This window comes from Erinaceus europaeus, chromosome 15, assembly GCF_950295315.1.
Source record: "Erinaceus europaeus chromosome 15, mEriEur2.1, whole genome shotgun sequence".
NCBI lineage: Eukaryota > Metazoa > Chordata > Mammalia > Eulipotyphla > Erinaceidae > Erinaceus > Erinaceus europaeus.
In genome coordinates this window covers 17652707-17675480 of record NC_080176.1, presented here as the reverse complement: position 1 = coordinate 17675480, position 22774 = coordinate 17652707, and the positions used below count along the sequence as shown (strand labels likewise).

Below are 22774 nucleotides of genomic sequence, written 5' to 3'. Positions count from 1 at the left end.
TGGCAAGGTGTGCACTCTCCAGCCTGAGCTGTCTCCCGCCTCTGGCTTGAGTGATCTCTTATGTCAACCCAGGGCCACAAAGAGCCAAGCCTCCCAGAGGGAAAGCGTGTGGTTCTGGAGCAGCAAGGATGCTGTCTGGTAGGTCTTCCGGCCATTTTATTTTGGAGAAGAGAATGATAGGTCACCAACTCACCAGAGAAAGGAGACAACAGTTGCATTTGTAGCTTCTGGGGCCTCAGGCAAGCAAGTTCCATGTGTTTCCACTGCACTATGTCCCCTGCCTGGTGGTTTCTTTGTACAATTGTGCGCCCATGTTTAACCTGGGTGGAGCCTAGGTGGCTGGCTGAGTACCTGGGAGGAGGTAGTGTTCTTCTGAGGCTGCTGTGTAGACAGGGTGGTAGGAAGCAGATGATCCATTAAGTGGACCCTCCTCCTCCCTGTCTGTGTTTCCTCACCATTTTTTGTATTAGGAGAAAAGACTGTTAGTTAAGTTCAACCTCTGTAGTGCTGGGCTTGAAGGTAATAGGCTGAGTCATGAGGTATCTTATCTTAAGAACAAGCGTCCGTGTCTCTATCTTCTGGCTATGTTGTTATGTGTGGAAACCTGGAATGTGTCTTATCAGAAATGTCAGAACTCTTGTCGCAGTCTACCTCATTGAGAGTTGCTGAGATGAAAAGTTTTACCAGGGAGAGTTTTCCCATGTTGAGCCCTGGTGCCACATGTGAGTGTCATGGCACAAGGGGAAGCTCTGGTCCAGTAGTGTCTGTTTCCTCTCTTTCAAGTGGCTCAGGAGTGGTAAATGCATGCAAAAATGAATTCTATCCTATCCTATCCTATCCTATCCTATCCTATCCTATCCTATCCTATCCTATCCTATCCTATCTATTTATTTTGCCTCCAAGGTTATCGCTGAGGCTTGGTGCCTGCACTACGAAATCTACTGCCCTGGGAGGCCATCTTTTTTCCATTATTGTTGTTGTTGTTGTTGGATAGGATAGAAATCGAGAGAGGAGGGGAAGACAGAGGGGGAGAGAAAGATAGACACCTGCAGACCTGCTTCACCGCCTGTGAAGCGACCCCCCTGCAGGTGGGGAGCCAGGGGCTCAAACCAGGATCTCTACACTGGTCCTTGTGCTTCATGTCACGTGCACTTAAGCTTGACCCCCATTATTATTATTTTTGAGATATTAGCACCAGAGAGATAGCAGAGCCTTCCTCTGGTACATGCAATAGCCGGGCTGGTACTGCCCAGGTTGGGTCTAACCCAGTTTAGCTAGGGTACTGCCCAGTCTAGCTCTCTTTCCCTTAGCAAGCACATGCTCGAGGACGGCTTTCTCTAGTGCTCAAGGATTTTACTAGAAAGTGCCTTGGTGTTAGTCACTCAGAATCAGAATCCCTAGGAACACGATGTGCTCTTTCAACATGTGACAGCAATTTTTTTTTTAATTTTTGCAAAGTTTTTTTTAAATACCTGTTCCTTTCCGCTAGGCTTCCTCTCCAAGGACGTCTTTTTTCTGTCCCTGGCATCTTAATTGTCTGTCCTTAGTATTTGTCACTTTCTCTCAACCTTTCTCTTAAATCTCTTAGTTTCCTTTTAGTTTCTGTTTTTTTGTTTTGTTGGTAGGTTTTGTTTTACCAAGCTTTTTCTCTTCACCTTCTAGGTGGATCTTTGTTTCTGAGAAAGCTTCTGTAATTTCCTGAATCCTGTCGCCTTTTCACTGAGTTATTCTAGTCCTGGTTCCTGTTTTCTTCCTGTCTGGTATTGTCTTAGAGCTTAGTTTGAAGCAGAAAGTGACAGTTACACGGGTATTTCTGGCAAACCTGTGTTGTCTGAGACACAGCCTCCTCCTCCCCCCCCCCCTTGTCTTCTAACTCAGGGTGGGACTTTATCCACAGACCTGACTGCTGCCTTTCTGTCTAGTCAGCCACTGGGGTGACATTGGACAGCTTCTTCTAATTTCCAGAACTTTCTTTCTGGCATCCTCGTGGCACCACCAGGCATGTGGCAGCTGGCTCCTGAGCTTCCTGGCTCTGTCCCTTCACTGTTGTCTACTTGTCTCTCCCCTTCCTCCCTGGTCTCCCCATCGCTTGGCTGTGACCCCACCCCAGCAGTCTGTCCTCCTGGCAGGGTTCTGACCTGGATGGAGCCCAGGCACCTCGGCTTCCTTGCAGGGCCCTTGCTGGGGAGGGGGGGGGGCAGCTCTGTCATCATGTCAGACCCTCCTGCTTCCTCCACAGGACTGAAATCTCATGCTGTCTTAGGGGGTGTCTTTTCCCAAGTTCTCCTTTTAGCTGTCCATGCCCCCCCCTACCCCATGCTCTCCTGAGCCAAAACAGAAGGGACTCCTCACAAACCCAACACTCCCAACCCCCCAGCTCCTGCTCTTATTTGGGGGCGTCTGGGATGCCTTGTAGCCTGGCTCTGTTACCCATAGGCTCTGGTTTGTGACCCAGCTCATATGTAAATTTACACAGGGAGAAGCTGCCTATAAATAAAATCACAGCGGGTCAGGCAGGGGTGCACCTGGCTGAGTGCACCTGAGTGTTCCAGTGCACAAGAACCCAGGTTCAAGCCTCTGGTCCTCACCTGCCTGGGGGGGGTTGCCCTTCATGAGTGGTGGAACAGTGCTACAGGCCTCTCTCTCTTTCTCTCTCTCCCTCCCTTCCTCCCTCCCTCCCCCCATCAGTTTTGCTCTGTTCTATCAAATAAAAAGAAAAAAGGGGGAGGAAAAGAAAGCTTATCTTTTCGCTCCTTAAAAATGCCTTTGCGCGTTTCCTCTTTGTCTGCACACCACGGTCAAGATCAGAAGCTCAACATCCAGACGTTTCTGCCACCTGGGCCTCACCCAGCCTCCACCACTGTGTCCTGTAGCATCGTTTCTTGTGAAATGACTGAGCCTGGAGTGACCCGTGGCATTTGATTGTCATTTCCCTTCTGCCTGGAGCCTTGTCTCACTCCTTGGTGTTCGTGACCTTGACATTTTTGGGAAATGACAGGATGGTGTTGTGTGTAGTACGTCCCGAGTTCTGGTTTGTTTTCTCATAATTAGATTCAGGCTATGCTTGTGCTGAGAAGGCGAGTGCTTCTTCCTGATCAGTGGGGAGCATGTGGCCTTGCTTGCCCCACCCCCTACTCACACTGACCTTGACCCTGACCCTGCCATCCTCTGTCCTGTGATGCTCACGTTCCCCCTTTGAAGCCAATGAGTATTTCATGGGGAGGTTGAAGAAGCTGCTGCGAATCATGCCTTAGACTCTCCATTTGCTCACTTGTGGGGCCTAGCTTGCTTGCTTGTTTATTTACGTATCCATTTATTTATTTTTTATTGCCACCAGGGTTATCACTGGGCCTCAGTGCCTGCTCCATGAATCCACTGCTCCTGGTGGTCATTCTTTGTCCTTTGATAAGACAGAGAGGACTTGAGAGAGAGGAGAGTGAAAGAGACACCTGCAGCCCTGCTTTATCGCTTGTGAAGCTTCCCCCCTGCAAGTGGGGGCTGGGGAGTTGAACTCGGGCCCTTGTGCATGGTAATATGCTCAACCTGATGTACCACTGCCCGGTCTCTAGATTTCTCTTTTATCCAGCAGCTCTGAATGTGTCCCTGTCACCGTCACTGCTTTGATGGTCACATTGTCTCAGCTTTGTCAGTGGTTGAGAGCTGACACCAGTGTCCCCCTCACCAGGCCTCTGTCCACCTGCCCAGGGATGGCATGATGACTGTGGGTGTGTCTGGCCGTGAGCCACCAGATGCGCTTAACCGTGTCCTGGGTTCTGCTTGGAGTCCTTAGCTTCTGAGTGGTGCCATTCATCCCGATGCCGGAGCCCATGCTATTGTTCTGACCTAACATTAATGATAGTTACCACTGCCCAAGTGGTTTCCGAGGTGCTTGCCCCACCTCCTCCTCCTCCACTCACTACTCTTCAGCCTTTAGAGAAAGCTGCAGGGGGGAACCAGCAGGCACATTTTGGGACAGGGATGGGAGCTGGCAAGGCACAGTTGCCATGGGGACACTTCCTGGAATCCTCGGTCCTGGCCTGTCAGTTCTTTCCAATGGTACATGATGCTATTTAATCTGCACCTTGTCCCCCTCACATCACACTTTGTTTCACGCCACTACCAGACCGAACACCTGTGCCCAGCTGTCCTTCCTATTTAGAACAACATCCCCTCCTTACTTAATAGTGCTATAACTTGCCCCACCTCCTCCCACCTCTTCCCCACCGCTCCTCCCTGAATAAGCTGGGGAGGGTGCAGAAGAGAGTTCATTCAGTAGAATACAAACCTTGTGTGAGGCCCTGAGTTCAGTCCTCTGCACCACAGGGAGCCCCATGGATGTTGGGGCAGGGCTGTGGGGTCTCTCCTCTCTCAGCACCATGGTCAGCACCCAGAAATCTCCATGGAGGGTGGAGCAGGGCTGTTCTTCTTCTTCTAGCGTTTGCCCTTCTTCCGTAGCCAGTCAACAGCGTCAGGTTGAGCCTGATGTAAAGTTTCGAGACCTCCTTTGAACCTGAAGAGGTGGCAGTCGTTGACTATGTGGGTCATAGTCTGTCTGTAGCTGCAGGGGCAGTTCGGGTCGTTTCTGGCTCCCCAGCGATGGAACATAGTGGTGCACTGGCCATGGCCTGTTTGATAGCGATTGAGGAGGGCCCAATCATAACGTGCTAGGTCAAGCCGGGTTGACGCTTGCAGGGGTCTGTGATGAGGTGTTTGTTCTTTATCTCAGCTGACTGCCAACTCTGTTTCCAAGAGTCTGGAACAGAGAAGTTCAGTGTAGGCATAGGGGACCAGATTGGGTGACGAGACGTCAAGCGTTGAACAGGGTGGGCGAAGATATCCACGTATATTGGCAGGTCCGGTCAAGCGTAGACGTGGGAAATGAACTTAGATGATGATGCATCCCGACAAATATCTGGCGGGGCGATGTTGCTAAGAACTGGCAGCCCCGGAACCGGGGTGGAACGGATGATTCCAGAAATTATCCTCATGGAGGAATATAATTTGGAATCGACCAAGTGGACATGGGGGCTACGGAACCATACTGGGGCACAGTATTCTGCAGTGGAATAGCATAATGCCAGAGCTGATGATCGTAGTGTGGAAGCGCTCGCGCCCCATGAGGAGCTGGCCAGTCTTGCAATGATGTTATTCCTCGCGCCCACCTTTGCTGCAGTTTTTATGAGATGTTCGTGAAATGACAGGGTGCAATCGAGAGTAACGCCAAGATAGACTGGCTGGGCTTCGTGCCAGATTCTCGCATCGTCAAGCTGCACATTAAGCTCACGCGAGGCCAAGGCATGGTGTAGATGGAAAACAGATGATACCGTTTTTTGCAGTGCTAGGGATTAGTCGCCATTTTTTACAGTAATCAGATATCAGAGACATGTCTTTCGTGAGTGTTTCCTCGAGGATGTCAAACTTGGATGCCTGAGTTGCACAGCAGATATCATAGGCGTAGATGAACTTCCTTGAAGAAGTTTCTGGAAGGTCATTGATGTAAATATTAAATAGCGTAGGAGCCAGAACAGAGCCCTGGGGGAGGCCACTTGAGACAAGTCTCCATCTGCTAGACTTGTCACCCAGATGCACCCGGAATGTTCTGTTTTGGAGAAGAAACGATATAGTGTTGGCCACCCATGGAGGCAGGCATCTTGAGATCTTGACTAGGAGACCACGGTGCCAGACCGTGTCATAGGCTGCTGTGAGATCAACAAAGACAGCACCCGTCTTTAAATTCTTCTGGAATCCATTTTCAATGTAAGTTGAGAGGGCCAGGGCTTGTTCGCAGGTAGATCTTCCTGGGCGGAAACCAGCTTGGGCGGGTGATAGAATTTCTCTGTAAGAGGAGAAATACGTGACAGAAGCAGTCTCTGCAGGGCTGTGAGAGCTCTCTACTCAGCACCATGGACAGCACCCAGGGAGCTCCATGGAGGGTGGGGCAGGGCTGTGGGGGTCTCTCCTCTCTCAGCACCATGGACAGCACTGGGGGGGCTCTATGGATGGAGGAGCAGCACTGTGTGTGTGTGTGTGTGTGTGTGTGTCTGTGTGTGTCTGTGTCTGTCTGTGTCTGTCTGTGTTGTCTCAGCACCATGGACAGCACCAACTCCAAGGGCCAGTGAAACAGCCCTTGGATAGTGTGCTGCTTTGCCATGTGCACAATCAAGATTCAAGCACAGCTTGATTACAGGCATTTAAAAGCTCACAGAGAAATAAACTGAATAGGAGTGAGGCCCCAGATACATTCCAGCCAGCTTTCCACCATTTGTGAAGTTGGTACTGTCCATGTACTGGGTACCTGTTCTCGCAGAGAGAGGGAAAATGAAAACACTGGAAAATGCCTGCAGTTGCAAGAGGCCATCGAGTGTCTTCCTTCTTGTGGACTGATGGTGCTGGAGCTGCTGAGCCCATGAGAACAGGGGATGATGCTTTCTTGCAGCAAATACTGTCACCCACCACTCCCACTGCCTCCACCCCTCCCACCCCTGCCTACTGGTTTGGAACCAGGGATGGGCTAGCAGCCAGGTTAACCTTATCAGCAGAGATTAATTTCAGAGAGAGGGGAGACTCTACCACAACAGTGCTATATTGTCTCTCCTTTCTTGGCACCATGGACAGCACCCAGAGAGCTCCTTGGAGAGGAGGGGAGGGCTGTGGGGTTCTCTCCTCTCTCAGCACCATGGACAGCACCCAGGGAGCTCCTTGGAGGGGAGGGGGAGGGCTGTGGGGTTCTCTCCTCTCTCAGAACCATGGACAGCACCCAGAGCTCCTTGGAGAGGAGGGGAGGGCTGTGGGGTTCTCTTCTCTCTCAGCACCATGGACAGCGCCCAGAGAGCTCCTTGGAGAGGAGGGGAGGGCTGTGGGATTCTCTCCTCTCTCAGAACCATGGACAGCACCCAGAGAGCTCCTTGGAGAGGAGAGGGAGGGCTGTGGGGTTCTCTCCTCTCTCAGCACCATGGACAGCACCCAGAGAGCTCCATGGGTGGTGCAGCAGGGCTATAGGTTCTCTTCCTCTCTCAGCACCATGGGCAGCAACAACTTTATGTATAGTGCAGAGCTTCTCCTGGCACCATGCCTGGTGCTTCTTGTAATGCCAGGGACTTGAACCCATAGTGAAGTGTGTGCTCCCTAGCTGGGTGCTCTCCCAAGCCCAGCATGCACATCACCTCTGAGACTGGTTTCGCCTCCCCTGAGGATACTGTTTTCACCATCCATCCAAAAGTCTGCGTGATGGGTAGTCCATCCTCCTTGCTGTGAGATATTATTTCCAGTTTGGGGCGATTATAAATGCTTCTGGTACAAACATCTGTGTGCAGGTGTTGATGTGAACAGTGAGTGTTCCTATCTTCAAGGGAAAGATCCAGAAGTGAGTTGCTGGGACACATGACAAACACACTCTGAATCATAAGAAAAGCTGCCAGGTGACCCGCCAGAGTGCCTGAATTATTTCGCATTCCTTCCAGCAATGGCAGGGTTTCACTCCCCTCCCCTCCTCCCCAGCACTCATTAAATTTTTGAAAGTTATTTTCATATGTCTGTAGGGTTATCTCGTTGTGGTTTTAATCTGCATGTCCCCAGTGACTAATGATGTTTAACATCTTTTCATGTCCTCTATTCATTATCTGTTTGTTTGGCGAAGTGTGTGTACAAATATTTTGCCTCCGTCATTTTTTGAAGCTGGAATTTTTTTTTGGGGGGGGAGGGTTGTTAAGTTTTGAGTTTATATATTTTGGACACAAGTCTCTTAAGACCTCTAGGATTTGTGTATTTCCTCCCAGTCCATAGCTTATTTCTCACTTTTGCTAGTGCTTTCCACAGAGCTGGAAAGCCCACTGCTCAGTTTTTGTTGTCAGAGATCATTTTTGATACGCCTGAGAAGACTGCCTACTCATGGTAGAGACACATGCCACCATGCGCAAGGACCCAGGTTCAGGTCCCCCAGTTCCTCCCTGCGGCAGAGGGTGTGGTGTGTGACGTGGTGCTGCAGGTGTCTCTCACCACATCTCCCCCACCTCAATTTTTCCATGTCCTATCAAAACCAAAATCAAACCAAAAAAAGGGAAAAGATGTCCATGTGAATGGTGGATTCATTGTGCAGGCACTGAGCCCCCGCCATAACCTTGGTGGCAGTAAAAACAAACAAACAGCAACAACAAAAAACTAACCAACCCAAACAAGCAAAAAAGGATGGTTCTCTGAGAGGTGCTACACTCCACAGATGTGCTGTTGCCAGTAACAGGCTCTGAGCAGAATCTGTCCTTCACAAGATGTACAGTGTGTGCTTTTTCTTTACCCAGACTTCCCACTCCATTTTGGTTCTAAATTACCTGTTTTCTAAAAACATTTTTTCCCGACACTTCTGTCCCCACAGAGAAAACGAGGTGCTCAAAGTCCAGCTGAAGAAGTACGTGGGAGCTGTCCAGATGCTGAAGAGAGAAGGCCAAGCAGCGGCAGAAGGTGAGAGAGAGCCGCACTGCTCCCCACCCCCTGCCCTGCTCAGAGCCAGGTGCCTGTCTGTGGTGTAGGTGCCGGCTGGCCCAGAGGAGGAGGGACTGACCGATGCACAAGCCTGTGGTGTACTCTATCTTCACGCATAGCCAATGTCCTGAGACTGGTGCGGTAGGTCACCAGTGCCTGCTGTGTGCGTGTGCACATGTTCTTAGGCCTGGAACCCCACAGCTCTGGACTCCTTGCAGGGCAGTGGCATCCGGCCTGTGATGAGGGCCGGTGGAGGGTCAGAGCTCTGCACGCCTACTCACAGGTCCCAGAGCCCAGCTTGCTTAATGCTCCCCTGCTCCTCAGTCTCCTCAGTCAGAGGGGCTAGCTGGTGGCACTTGGCTCTCCAGGCGACCTGTGGAGGCTCCTTAGTGAAATGCCCGCGGTAGCGTGTGTTCTGCACACCTTGGGGTTGTTATTTACTCCGTGGCTCGGAGATGCAAGTGGGTAGAAGGTGGCTCGTTTGACCAAGACAACACTGAATGAGGCAGCACCATCTCTCTCCCTCCATCTCTCTCTCTCTCTCTGTTTCTCTGCAGCCTGGCTGATGTGTAACTGCTTGAATCTCTTCCAGAGCCTTCTGGAGTTCTTCCCCAGCTGGGGAGGGTCTGGAGTGTCCCAGGGCATCAGGGAGGGGTAGTGACTTTTCTGGAGGGAGAGAGGATTGGAATCTGGGTATGGCTTGCAGTGTAATAGCACCAGCTGTTTTTTTCTCCCCCTCCCTCTCTCCCCCTCTCCTCCCTCTCCTCCTTCCTGTTATTAAATTTCTTTATTGGAGGACTAATGGTTTATAGTCAACAGTAAAATACAATAGTTTATACATGAGTAACATTTCTCTGCTGTCTATATAAAAATTCAACCCCCGGGCAGAGGGTAGATAGCATAATGGTTATGCAAACATACTTTCATGCCTGAGGCTCCAAAGTCCCAGGTTCAATCCCCCACACCACCATAAGCCAGAGCTGAACAGTAAAAAAAAAAAAAAAAAAAAATTAACCCCCACTACGTCCTCCTCTGCCATCATGTTCCAGGATCTGAGCCCTCCCCCCCACTGCAGGGTCTTTTACTTTGGTGCAATATACCAGTTTCTACTTCTTGAAAGCTTCTGTGCTTATTAGGATCCTGTGTGATCCAGCTCAACATACTCACGACTACTTATATAATCAATTTTATTTTACCAGAGCACTGCTCAGCTCTGGCTGATGATGGTTCTCGGGACTGAACTTGGGATCTCAGAGCATCAGGCATAAGAGCCTTTCTGTATAACCATCTTGTCTCCCCAGCCCAAGGTGACTGTTTACTCATAGCATGCCTCATTTCATCCATTAATTTTTTTACTGGCTAGAGACAGAAATCTAGAGGGAAGAGGGGACTTAGGGAGAGAGAGAGTGACACTGGGCTTAATGTGTAGGTGAGGCAGGAGGGATCCTGGGTATTGACTAAGTGGCTTCAGGCTGGATGGGGGGATTTGCTAAACCCCACCCACCAGTTCCCTCTGGCCCCATCACCGGGGTGCTGCTGCTGCTGCTGGTGGTGGTGGTGGGCCTCCATCAAAGGTTCAGGTTCATAACCAGAGGCAGATTCAGTCTCTGACCCTGAATGCTTCATGTCTTTCTTCTGGGCACCCCCATGAGGGAGAATGTTTCACCTGCTCAGCTCCTCGGGGCTTACTTCAGCCCCTGCAACAACAGTTGCCTGAAAACTCCAAGTATTGATTCAGGATTCCTCTTTATTGACCAGAAAGAAAAAAACAAACAAACAAAAAAGGCCCAGAAGCCACAGGAGCACCGGGCTGAGGCCGGCGTGTTTAGCTGCATTTCTCAGTGCCCCCTGGGCATTGTGGTCGGGGCCTGCAGCTCAGCATCAGCCTGGCTCTGGCAGACATTCCTCCAGGCCGGAAGCTGACAAGTGGCTTGTTGTGTTAAGCGCCACTTCGCCCGGCAAACCGCTCTGTTTTAAGTTTCTAATTACAGCTTTTCATAAGGCAACCGGTCATTCTGCGCCCCCCCCCTCCCCCAGTGGGGTAATGATGCCTTGTACCTTGGCTGAATGGGACTTGTCTAAATATTTCCTTTCTTTCTTGGATGGGAGGAAAGGAAAGGCCTTCAGAGAAGAGAAGAGATGGGAGCCTGAGGCCATCTGCCTGGTTTACAGTCTCCTTCCTTCCCTGCATCTCCGCGGAGACATGCTCTGCCCTCACTCGAGGGCCTCCTGCCCAGGGTGCCTGCCGCACCTGGTCTCTGGAACCTTCTGTCACACAGCAGAGCCACACTTCCTGTCTGATCCCTCTGTGAGTCCCCACATGACTGTTAGGGCCACTGCCAGCTCTCCCTTTACTCCAACTCCCTCCTTCCTTCCAGTGAGCTTGGCGGGACTGGAGGCGGCTGACCTGGTTCTGATACTGCCATGCTCTCCAGCATCTGAAACTGTCTCTGGTGCTTGCTAGAAGATCTGTAGACATTTGTGGAACAACTCAGTGAAGGAGTGGATGAACTGATGATAGAACACCTGGGAATAATAATAATAATAATAATAATAATAATAATAATAATAATTGATATGGCTGTATCACCATGCACCTACCTGGCCAGCCTTCCTGTGAAGCAAATGTCATTGTCATCTCCACTTAGTTTACTTTTCAAGAGCCACTGGGGCATAATCCCAGGGTCTTCAGCATGCATGGTGCCACAAGGAGCCTCCCCAGCTCACGTTCTTTCTATTTTATTTTATTTTATTTTATTTTCCTTTCCTTTATTGGGGGATTAACATTTTACATTTGATAGTGAATACAATAGTTTGTACATGTATAACATTTCTCAGTTTTCCACGTAACAATACAACCCCCACTAGGTCCTCTGTCAGCCTTTTCCAGGACCTGTACTCCCCCCCGCCCCACCAACCCACCCCAGAGTCTTTTACTTTGGTTCATCCAGCTCACTTTCTTATTCTTGATTGATTGATTGATTGACTGATATGCCACCAGGGTTATCTCTAGAGCTCAGTACCTGCAGGACAAATTCATGGCTCCCAGTGGCCACTTTTTGCTTTGACTTGCTTTTCCTTTATTGATAGGACAGAGAGAAATTGAGGAGGGGAATAGATAGACAGATAGGTAGGGGGGAGAGAGAAAGAGAGACACATGCAGCACTGCTTCACTACTTATGAAGTTTCTTTCCCTGCATATGGGGACTGGGAGGCTTGAACCTGAGTCCTTGTGTATGGTAGCATACACGCTCAACTGGATACGCCACTGCCTGGCTCCCTTATTCTTTCCTGTTTTGAGAGAGAAAGGGAGGAGAGAGACACCACCACACTGCTCCACCATCCATGGAGCTGCCTTGGTATTTTTTATAGTTCTGGCTCCAGGGCCCATACTCCAACGAGCCTGTTAGCCTCGCCACCGGGTCAGAGAGGACACCGCAGCTTGAGAAGGTGAGAGCCAGCCCTGTCTCACCAGGACTCACGCCCCTGCCTCACGCTGAGCTCAGATGCACCTGACCACTGCCCCAGGAACTGAGGGAGTCAGGGGTGTTCTAGGTCCATGCCAGACCTTGAACTTGTCAAATGCTTGCTTCCTCACTCTCCTGTAATCTCCTTTCAACTTCTAGTTCCTGGAAAAATGTTCTTAGGTGCAGTCACTCAGGCTGTCTACCACTCTGCCTTTAATGCCCCCCATCACTCCTGCCATCATTGGTACCTGGCCCCTGCCATCTTGATGCCATTAGTCGTGGTCCCGGCACCAGCCAGCCAGTGACAGGGGTGCAGGGTTTGAGGGCCCGCCTCTGCCCTGGGCTGGCTGCAGCGAGAAAGGAAAGTTCTGGAATCGACAGACTGCCACCCAGGGGCCCACGGCAGCAACCACTCGTAGCCCAAAAATGTTTCCTCAGACACTTGACTATCCAAAAGCAATGTGTGGCTGCAGCAGGTTCCCTCGCTGGAAAACAAAACCATACTCTAGAGGAGAAAGAGGAGGAGAGAAAGAGGTTAGCAGCAGAATCATTTTGGGCCCCTGAAAGCATCACAAATGTTCTGGACTCAGACCTTTACAGAGGTAGTTCTAGCCCCGTGCTCAGATGCTCACTCCTGGGTTCACCTGCCCAGAGCACCTAGAGACCCCTTGTCCCCACATGCTCTTGACATGGGTGTTCGGGGCAGCAGCAGAGGACCCAGCTTCAAGCCCCCGCTCCCCACCTTCAGAGAGAAACTTCACGAGCAGGTCTGCAGGTATCTCTCTTCCTCTCTCCCTCCCTCTCAATGCCTCTCTGACACATCAAATAAGTAAAGGCCATGCCAGCAGCTGGGCCCAGTGCCAAGGTGGCAGTAGGTGGGTCCCTGGGCAGGTGGGCAGCTACGGCTGCCAGACCGCCCGCCCCACCCCCCTTCCTGAAGGCCACAGAGCTGTCTCTGCCCGAGGGTGCAGACCGAGCGTCGGCCCTGGCCCTGCCTGTGACCCAGGACAGGCTTCCCAGCCCTTGACTTCATTTCATCCGCTGTTGTTCCCACCGGGGTTGTTGCTGGGGTTTGGTACTTATGTGATGATTCAGTCGCTCCCAGTAGCAAATACTCTTCCTATTTATTTTTCCTTTGATAGAACTGATAGAAAGATAGAGGAGGTGAGATAGAGTGAAAGATGGAGAGGCACCTGCAGCACTGCACCACCACTGGTGAAGCTTCCCTCCTGCAGGTGGGGACCAGGGGTCTGAACCCCGTCCTCGTGTATGGTAATATATGCTGTTTAAGTGGGCTTGCCATCACTCGGCCCCTTAATTTCACTTTATAGACCTGGAACCTTGTGTATGTGAAGTTTCTCTGTTTCTGATCCATATTTTCATTCAGAGAGAGGCAGACAGACAGGCAGATCTTCCTCCACTGCCATAGTTCCTCCCGTGTGGTACCAGGGCTCAAACCTGAGCTCTGCACCTGGCAAGGCAGGTGTCCTCCCCAGTGAACAGTCACTCCACCCTGGCCATTGTTTTTGCTCTGATTTTCAGTGTCATATTTGGGCAGCTTCCTTTGCTAAATCTTTAGGCTCACCAGGTGCAAGGGAGGCTGGGACGAGGCCATTTCTCTGGGTCCTGCCCAGAGCGGCCCAATGCCCAGCTACAAAGGGGTATTTTTCTTCTGAAGAGAGATAGCTCAGTGGGCAGAGTGTATGAGGCCCTGGCTCAGTTAGTTGTCTTGGGAGCACTGTGGACAGCACCAAGGGAGCCCATGATGCCGGAGCAGTGCACTGGCCCCTCTCTTTCTCAAGGTATAGAATTAAATAATTGGCCCAGGGAAGCTTCTCTGTGACATCTTGCATGCACAGGACTCTCAGTCTCTTCCCTGATGCCGTGTGCAATACAAGGAAAAGAGGAGGGGCTGCTAGGAGATGTTGGCTGTTCCTGCCACACCGGAGATCTGGCGGCCACTCTCCTGCGTGGTGGCAGCAGGGTGCTGGCTTGCTAGTGCTGACAGCTGGGCGGAAAGGTGGCGGAAGTCAGGCGTGGAAGATGACGATTACTCAGTGCTCTGAAAATCTTCCCTGTTCGATGGCACAGGAGTCACCCTCCTCTTTCTTTTCTTACTATTTACTTATTAGAGACAGATAAAATCAAGAGGGAAATGGGAGATAAAAAGGGGAGAGAGAGACATCTGCAGCCCTGCTTCACCACTCATGTAGGTGGGAAATGGTGGTTTGAGCCCATGTCCCTGACACATGGTAACATATATACTCTACTGGGTGTGCCACCGCCCTTGCCCTCACCCTCCACTTGACGGAGCTGTTAGTGTCGGGTCCAGTCCTGATTTCCCCTGAGACATGAGGGCTGGACTTTCCACGGCTATAGAATTCACACCCAAGTCCCCACCTTGGCTTTAATACTTTGCTGTCATGCCATGCTGAAGTGGTATAAACTAGTCACTCATTGTTTTTTAATTTAATTTATTGATTTTATTAGTGGTTTAATAATGATTAACAAGATTGTGTGATAAGAGGGGTATAAGTCTGTACAGTTCGGGGAGTCGGGCTGTAGCGCAGCAGGTTAAGCGCAGGTGGCGCAAAGCACAAGGACCGGCATAAGGACCCCGGTTCGAACCCCGGCTCCCCACCTGCAGGGGAGTCGCTTCACAGGCGGTGAAGCAGGTCTGCAGGTGTCTATCTTTCTCTCCCCCTCTCTGTCTTCCCCTCCTCTCTCCATTTCTCTCTGTCCTATCCAACAACGACAACAATAAAACAACAAGGGCAACAAAAGGGAATAAATAAAAAAAAAATAAATATTAAAAAAAAAAAGTCTGTACAGTTCCCACCACTAGCACTCCATATCCCATCCCTCCATTGGAAGCTTCCCTATTCTTTATCCCTCTAGGAGCATTGAGCAAAAATCTTTTTTTTTTTTTTTTGGATAGGACAGAGAGAAGTTGAAAGGGGAGAGAAAGACAGACACCTGCAGACTTGCCTCACCACCTGTGAAGCAACCCCCTTGCAGGTAGGGATCCAAGGGCTCAAACTGGGATCCTTACGCCAGTCCTTGCATTTTGTACTCTGTGTGCTCAACCTGGTGCGCTACTGCCCACCCTCCACCCCCAAAGAAAAAACTCTTTATGGGGTGAATAAGGTGGAAGGTCTGGCTTCTGTAATTGCTTCTCCGCTGGACCATGGGAGTTGACAGGTCAATCCATACCCCAGCCTGTTTCTATCTATCCCTAGTGGGCTATTTTATTTATTTTATCTATTTTAAAGAGAGAGAGACATACAGACCCTGAGCTAGAGACCAGAGCCCTGCTCAGCTCTGGCTTATGGTGGTGCTGGGGACTGAACCTTCGACTTTAGAGCCTCAGGCAGGAGAGTCTTTTTGCAGAACCTTTATGCTCCCTCCCCCTGCCCTCCACTTCATCACCTAAGTTTTATAACTTTGTGTGACCAGAGCACTGATCACTTGTGACTAACAGTGGTATTGGGATTGAACCTGGGACCTCTGAGCCTCAGGCATGAAAGTCTGTTGTGTCAGCCACTGCATATCTCACAGGCCCCATGTTGTGCTGTGTTATAAGTAACCCTTTCTGTGTCACTTGGTTGTTCTTGTTTGAAGAAGAAATTCAGATTGCACTCATACCCCCCTCAACTCACCATTGCTTTCCCAGTCTTTTTGGAACTCTGGCTAGTTGGAAAGCTCTGTGCCGTGGGACCCAGTTAAAGATGAGTTCTGTGGATGGTCTCCTCTGTTATTTGTAAGGTTCCTTGCTGAATGACGGGCCTTCTGACTCAGGCCATGAGAACTGTGACTCCCCTATGGCCTCTGCTCCTGTGCAGACAGACCCCCGCCCTCACTCGAGGAACAAGAAAGTGCATTCTCTCAGGCAGCCAAGGAGTCGAGGGTGCAAGGATGGCTGGGTCCAGCTGCACAGAGTCCTCCCCCAGGAACATGGCTTTGTGCTCCTTGGTTCTGCTTCCTTTCTTAGATTCCCTTCCCTGGGGAACAGAAGAGATGAGACGCCAGGGTCCAAGCAGGGATGACTGTGACTTCAGAGAGGCTCCTGTTACATCTCAGCCTCAGGCTAGATGGGGTGGGGTGGGAAGGTGGACAGCAGGGGTGTCACACGCTGAGACGCAGGTGGGCCCCCTCCCCCCTCGTGTAGCCGTGACCAGCATGGCACAGTATTTCTGTACACGTTAGCAGCTGGATTCTGTCTTTAAAAGGGCTGGTTAATTTCAGACACTGAAAATATTTTTCTTCTCTCTCCCTCCTTTTAAATTTATTTTATTTATTTATTTTTTTGAAAATTTCTGACATTGTTTGAATGTAGTGATTCATATTACAGATTATTCATGAAAATGATCTTTGAAGCTTCTTATAATAGCTGAAATTATCCTTCATTAGCTCCTGACAGTTCCTGTGATGGGTATAATTATAAAATATATATATATGTATATATATGTGTGTATATATATTCTTAGGCGGACTATATTCTGCAGCGTTAAAATTACGCACATGAGTGCCGGCTAAGAATAGACGCTGAGTAGGACGGTCAGATTTGGGGGGTGGCAGTGTTGCACATTTTCTAAAAACGAACAAATCCGTGCCATGGACGCAGAGAGCTGACTGCAGTCAGCCCCGGGCGCTGCTTCTCCCGGTGATGGGGAGCGGGGTAATTTTAGTGGCCTGTTACGTTCGTGGCTCTCGCCCATATATGAGTCGTGTGGAGGAGAGGTTTGATTCCCCTCTTCTCCCCTCCCCTCCCCTCCTTCTTCCACTCAGCAGTTTCTGCACTGTAGTAATCTCTCTACTCCTGTAGCATGGCAGGCTGGGCGCCAACACTGAACCGCATGGAGCCAAGGGATGCTGGCGGGTGGAGGCAGGAAGCTGGAGGCGGCTCTCTGGAGTGGGGGGGGGGGGGATGAGTCCAAGAAGTCAGGACACCATCTGGTTCCTGTCCCAGGGATGGCTGAGTCCAGGTGCTGGTGTCTTCAGGGACCAGCCTTGGCGGTGCTGCTGGGAAAACATTGGGCTTAGCAGGGGGGACGGCCTTGCACATTCAGTGCTGAACCAACGGGCCCGTGTGCCCTCTCCCCGTCAGGGTCATTGCTGCCCCCTCCCCCCTTTTTACTCACACTTTCCCATTTCTTGGAGACTCTCAGGAACCTCAAGAGAGAGGGATTTGCTACCCCTTCTCCACCAGTGCTTTTACTGCTGTCAGTGGGACTTGGCACCTGGAAGATCTCACCAGTCCTAGCGGACAGCAGTTTACTTTGCTCATTCATTTTTTATTTATTAATTTTTTTATAAATATTTATTCCCTTTTGTTGCACTTGTTGTTTTATTATAGTTATTGTTGTTATTGATGTCATTGTTGTTGGATAGGACAGAGAGAAATGGAGAGAGGAGGGGAAGACAGAGAGGAGGAGAGAAAGACAGACACCTGCAGACCTGCTTCACCACCTGTGAAGCGACTCCCCAGCAGATGGGGAGTTGGGGGCTCGAACCGGGATCCTTAAGCCGGTCCTTGTGCTTTGTGCAATGCGCGGCTAACCCACTGCGCTACAGCCCAACTCCCATTCATTCGTTATTTTATATAGAGACAGAAAATAAAAAGGGGGAGACAGAGTGGGGAGAGAGACCTGCAGACCTGCTTCACTGCTTGTGAAGCTTCCCCTCTGCAGATGGGGAGTGGGGACTTGAGCCCAGATCCTTGCACATTGTAGCATGTGCTCTCGATCACATGCGCCACCACTGGGTCCCTAGTGTTTGTTCTTTATTAGGGGGAGGGTGAAGGAGGTGGAAGAGGAGAGACCCCACTCACCATTCTGGTAAGCAGAGCCTTTGCCAGCAGGTGGCTTCCCCAAGCGGTGCTGCCCTCCCCTGCAGATACTGAGACCCAGTGACCCTCACGGTGACTCACCTCTGCTCTTCCGCGGTCTAAGCCACAGCCTTGTAAGACCTGAACCGCTCTGTACCTGTTTAACATGAAGCGGCAGCCACTCCGAAAGGCACGGACCATGTGGAATTAGTGTTGTCTGAGTCTGGGCTGCTGTCACCTGAGGAGGCCCCCAGAGTGGCGTCTGCCTGCAGAAAGCATGAATCACCTCCTGCGGCAGGGGAGTGTGCTCATGATTTTTTAATGTTGCCCGGAGGATGAATGCACCAGGAAGGAAGGGAAACTCTTGAAACGTGCAGGCTTTGGGGTCCCGTGAATTTCGGGAGGGGAGGGAGGAGTGCTCCGTGGCAGGTCATTCTAGGGGCCTGTGTTTTAGAAAGGGGCTTCAGCATCCAGGGGGGCTGGAGGGGGCCCTTGGCCTTGGCCTTGTGGTTTGGGGAACGTTTGTTTAGCACTGAGCCCGCCCCCCCCCACCCCCCAGCCAGTTGCTCCCATCTGGGGACGGCTTCTGCCTCCGATTCAGAGCTAGCCTGCATCAGTCCTGGGAGGGAAGTGGAGACTCAGAACATGCTCAGATGAGTTGGGATTATGGTCCAGCTCCCAGAGGAGCCCAGGGCATGCAGCCTCCTCCCTCTGGGTTTTTCTTTTCTTTCTTTTTCTTTTTCTTTCTTCTTCTTTTATCAGAGCACTGCTCAGGTCTGGCTTATGGTGATGCAAAGGATTGAATGTGGGACTTTGGGGAGACTCAGGCATGAGAGTCTCTTTGCATAACCATTATGCTATCTACCCCCACCCTTCTCTGGACTTTTCTAGAATCCCGGCGGTCAAGGTGTAGGACACCAGAGGGCCGGCAGGGGGCGCAGTGCTACGCTTTTGAGGCCCCCAGCTCTTTTCCTTCCTCCAGATCTCCCAATTACTCCAGAAACTGAATCCAGATAGTAAGCCTGTGTGATTAGAATCCACCCTGTTCAGCAGTTGTATAGCCTTAGTGTTATTTTAAAAATGATAATGTTACGAGAGGGAGAGGCCAGAGCGCTGCTTGGCTCTGGCATATGTGGTACCGGGGATTGAACCTAGGGCCTCCCACATGTAGGCCCTGTGCCTTGCTGTAGAACTATTCTCCTGACCTCTAGCCTTGCTGGTTTTTGGGGTTTTTTTTTGTTTTTTTTGGATCTTGGTTAGGGTCTACCCTACCCAGGGCTGGGGAAATAGCATCATGGTTCTGCAAAAAGATTCTAATGACTGAGGCTCTGATGTCCCAGGTTCAATCCCCAGGACTCCTACTAGCCAGAGCTGAGCAGTGCTCTGGTACTTAAAATAAAAAAATTCACTCCTATCCTCATGGCCTTTAGCTCAATAAGGTGAAGGTTGTTTTTTGAGGGGCCGGGCAGTGGTGCACCCAGTTAAGTGCACATAGTAATAACTACAAGGACCAGCACAAGGACCTGGGTTCAAAGGTCCAGCTCCCCACCTGCAGTTGAGATGCTTCACAAACGGTGAAGCAGGTCTGCAAGTGTCTTTTTCTCTCTCCCTCTCTATCTTCCTCTCCTCTCTCCATTTTTCTCTGTCCTATCAAATTAAAAAAAAAAAAAAAGATGGCTGCCAAGAGCAGTGGATTTGTAGTGCCTGCACCAGGCCCCAGAAATAACCCTAGAGGCAAAACACAACAACAAAAACTTTATTTGAATTGATTGGATGGAGAGAAGTTGATAGAGAAGGGAAGAGAGAGAGAGAGAGGGAGGGAGGGAGGGATGTACACCAGCAGCACTGCTTCACCACTTGTGAAGTTCTCTCTCTGAAGGTAAAGACTGGAGATTTGAATCAGATCCTTGCACATGGTAACCTGCACTTAGCCATGTGCGGCACTGCTCTGCTCCTAGCTGAGCGGTTCTGCAGGGCGCATGCAGTGTGCATGTTTGGGCCCATCTCTGTGGCCAGCTGCCTGGACTGCTTCAGGCATCTTTAGAGCCTTTGGCATTGAGTCCAGAGTCTAGACTGAACCTGCTTCTTTGTGGGCATCCATGCTAGTCTGCAGGTGGCCCGTTGCCCCTGTCCCAAAGTTGCCAGTCCCCACTCGGCAGTACCGCAGTGTGGGTAGAGCCCACTTCCCTTTAACTGACATCAGCACTAGTTTTATTTTGACCCCTGAACAAAATTGGAGGCCTTCTGTGCCTCCCCACCCAAACACTTTTAAGTTAGTTTGGAAAAAATATATACCAAAATACAGAGGGAGACCAAAAACAAAAACAAACAAACAAACAAAAAACCACCACCGTGTCTGCTCAGTCACCATGTGCTGAGTATCCCTCTGTGTCAGCCCCAGAGCTGGTGCTCAGCTAACTGCTTGTTGCTTGTCACTGTGTCATTTATGTCAGACCCCCAGCTAGTGTTCATCTCAGTGCACATAACTGAAGGGGAAGGAAGGTAGGTGTTGGGGTTCTCAAACCAGAGTGAGACCTTGAATAAATTGCTCCTCCCCTCCTCTCCTTCCCCCTCTTTTCTATTTAACAGGACAGAGAAAAATTGAGAGGAAGGGAGAGAGAGAGAGTCATTCCCACAGCCCTGCTTCCCACTTGTGAAGCTTCCTCCCTGCAGATGGAAGCCAGGGACTCAGGAGCCCTCAACTGGAAGTGTCACCACCCAGCCCCACCTTTACTTACTTTTTCTTTTGTGGGAGAAAGTTCAGCAAATCATTCTTGAAAGCACTAGAGCCGCATCTTTTCAGACGGGTTCGTCAGATGGGTCTTCACCCCAGTCACTTGACGTGGGCACAGCTGAGCGCTAATAAAACTCTGTTTGCAGAAAACAGGCATCTGCCCAGATTTGGCCTAAAGGGGCATCACTTGCAGACTTATGCTGTTAAGATTCCTAAATGCAAAACCTGTAGCTCAAAAAAGTGGCACAGTGGATACAGGGCTGGACTCTGGCATCACGTATGCCAGGGTGATGCTCTGGTTCTTCCTCCCTCTTTGTTAAAAATAATCCTTTCCTTCCCTTTCTTTCTTTCTTTCTTTCTTTCTTTCTTTCTTTTCTTCCTTCCTTTCTTTTCTTACTTTCCTTTCTTTCTTTCTTTCCTTCCTCCTTTATTTCTTTCTTTCTTTTTTCCTCCAGGGTTATTGCTGGGGCTCAGTGCCTGCACTATGAATCCATTGCTCCTGGAGGCCATTTGTCCTACTTTGTTGCCCTTGTTGTTACCCTTGTTGTTGTCATTATTGTTGTTGTTGTTGTTGGATAGGACAGAGAGAAATGTAGAGAGGAGGGGAAGACGGGGGGAGAGAAAGACAGACACCTGCAGACCTGCTTCACCTTATGCCAGTCCTTGCACTTTGCACCATGTGCGCTTAACCCATTGCGCCACCACCCACCCTCCCTCCCTCCCTCCCTCCCTCCCTTCCTTCCTTTCTTTTCACCAGAGCACTACTCAACTCTGGTTTATGGTGGTGCTGAGGATTGAACCTGGGACCTTTGGTGCCTGAGGCATGAGAGTCTCTTTGGATAACCATTCTGCTATCTTCCCAGTTTATAAATAATCTTAGGTGCACAATCCAAACCCTTTAAAAATCAGAGAGCGTTCGTTTGCAAGGTGTGCAGAAAGGTGACTTGGAAGCCATCGTTTGGACTCTGGAGCCAGTTCTCCAAAGGTAGTGCCATCGCTGCTCCGATCTGTTTGGGCAAAGAGTCAAGCGGTGACTTATCGGTTGCAAAAAATAGTTTTCAATCTTTCACATAATCACGTTCTCTCTGCGAGTAAGCCATCTGCCGAGCCCTCTTGCCATGGGGGAGACAGATCCCCTCTTCACACGGGGTGGGGCTGCAGAGCCTTGACTGAGCCTGCTTCTCTGTGGAGACCAGCCAGCCTGGCCCGGAAGCTTCTCTGTGGAGACCAGCCAGCCTGGCCCGGAAGCTGAGTTCCCACTTGGATTGGTGCACATACCCAGGTACTTCCTTCAAAATGGGTCGAACGGGGGGCAGGCACAAAGACCGGCGTAAGGATCCCAGTTTGAGTCCCCGGCCCCCCACCTGCAGAGGGGGTCGCTTCACAGGAGATGAAGCAGGTCTGTAGGTGTCTTATCTTTATCTCCCCCTCTCTGTCTTCCCCTTCTTTCTCCGTTTCTCTCTGTCCTATCAATAACAATAATCAATGACATCAGTAACAACAATAATAATAACCGCAACAACGATAAAAAAACAAGGGCAACAAAAGGGAAAAAAATAGCCTTGAGGAGCAGTGGATTCGTAGTGCAGGCACTGAGCCCCAGCAATAACCCTGGAGGCAAAAAAAAAAAAAAAAAGGTCGAACAAGGCCGCACCTCCCTTGGAGACCTTGTCTGCACCAGACACTCCGCCTTTGAGTGAAGTCAGAGGGAAAAGAGATGTAATATCAAAATATGCAAAGAGAATCAGCAGCGACAGGGGCTGCAGATGGCAGTCATGGTCCTGTGAGAGCAGCAGCTCATCTTCCCAGAAGACGCCATTTCAAGGCTGCGCTGGCTGACCAGGGGACGGAGGCTCGGCTGGCTAGGCAGGTGCAGAACCCACTTGTTTGGTGCTCTGCCACTCCTTGTGCCTGTTCTTTAAAGCAAGGGAGGGGGCGGGATGTTGGTGCGTCTGGTGAGCAAACACATTACAATGCACAAGGATCCAGGTTCAAGCCCCCACTCCCCACCTGCAGGGGGATAGCTTCATAAGCAGTGAAACAGTGCTGCAGGACTGACTCTCTCTCCACAATTTATATCTCTATCCAAAATAAATAAATACAATAAATTTTAAAAAAGGTAGCAAGGGAAACAGGGCTTCTTGCAGAAGATTCTTCCCTTCTGCAGACATTAAAAAAAAAATACCAGAAAAGGCACAGGAGCTAGCAGTGGCTCCTGCTTGAATGCATGTGTTATAATGCTCAAGGACCCATGTTCAAGCCCCTGGTCCC

General features: G+C 50.4%; 1 protein-coding gene across 1 annotated transcript in view; it reads left to right on the top strand.

Annotated features, from left to right (window-relative positions):
* SNX29 (sorting nexin 29) overlaps positions 1-22774 on the top strand; it is a 248126-nt gene that overhangs the window by 115135 nt on the left and 110217 nt on the right. Inside the window, exon 14 of the mRNA XM_007534624.3 lies at positions 8369-8454. Coding sequence (XP_007534686.2) covers positions 8369-8454 — 86 coding nt within the window. The remainder of the gene's footprint in view (positions 1-8368; positions 8455-22774) is intronic.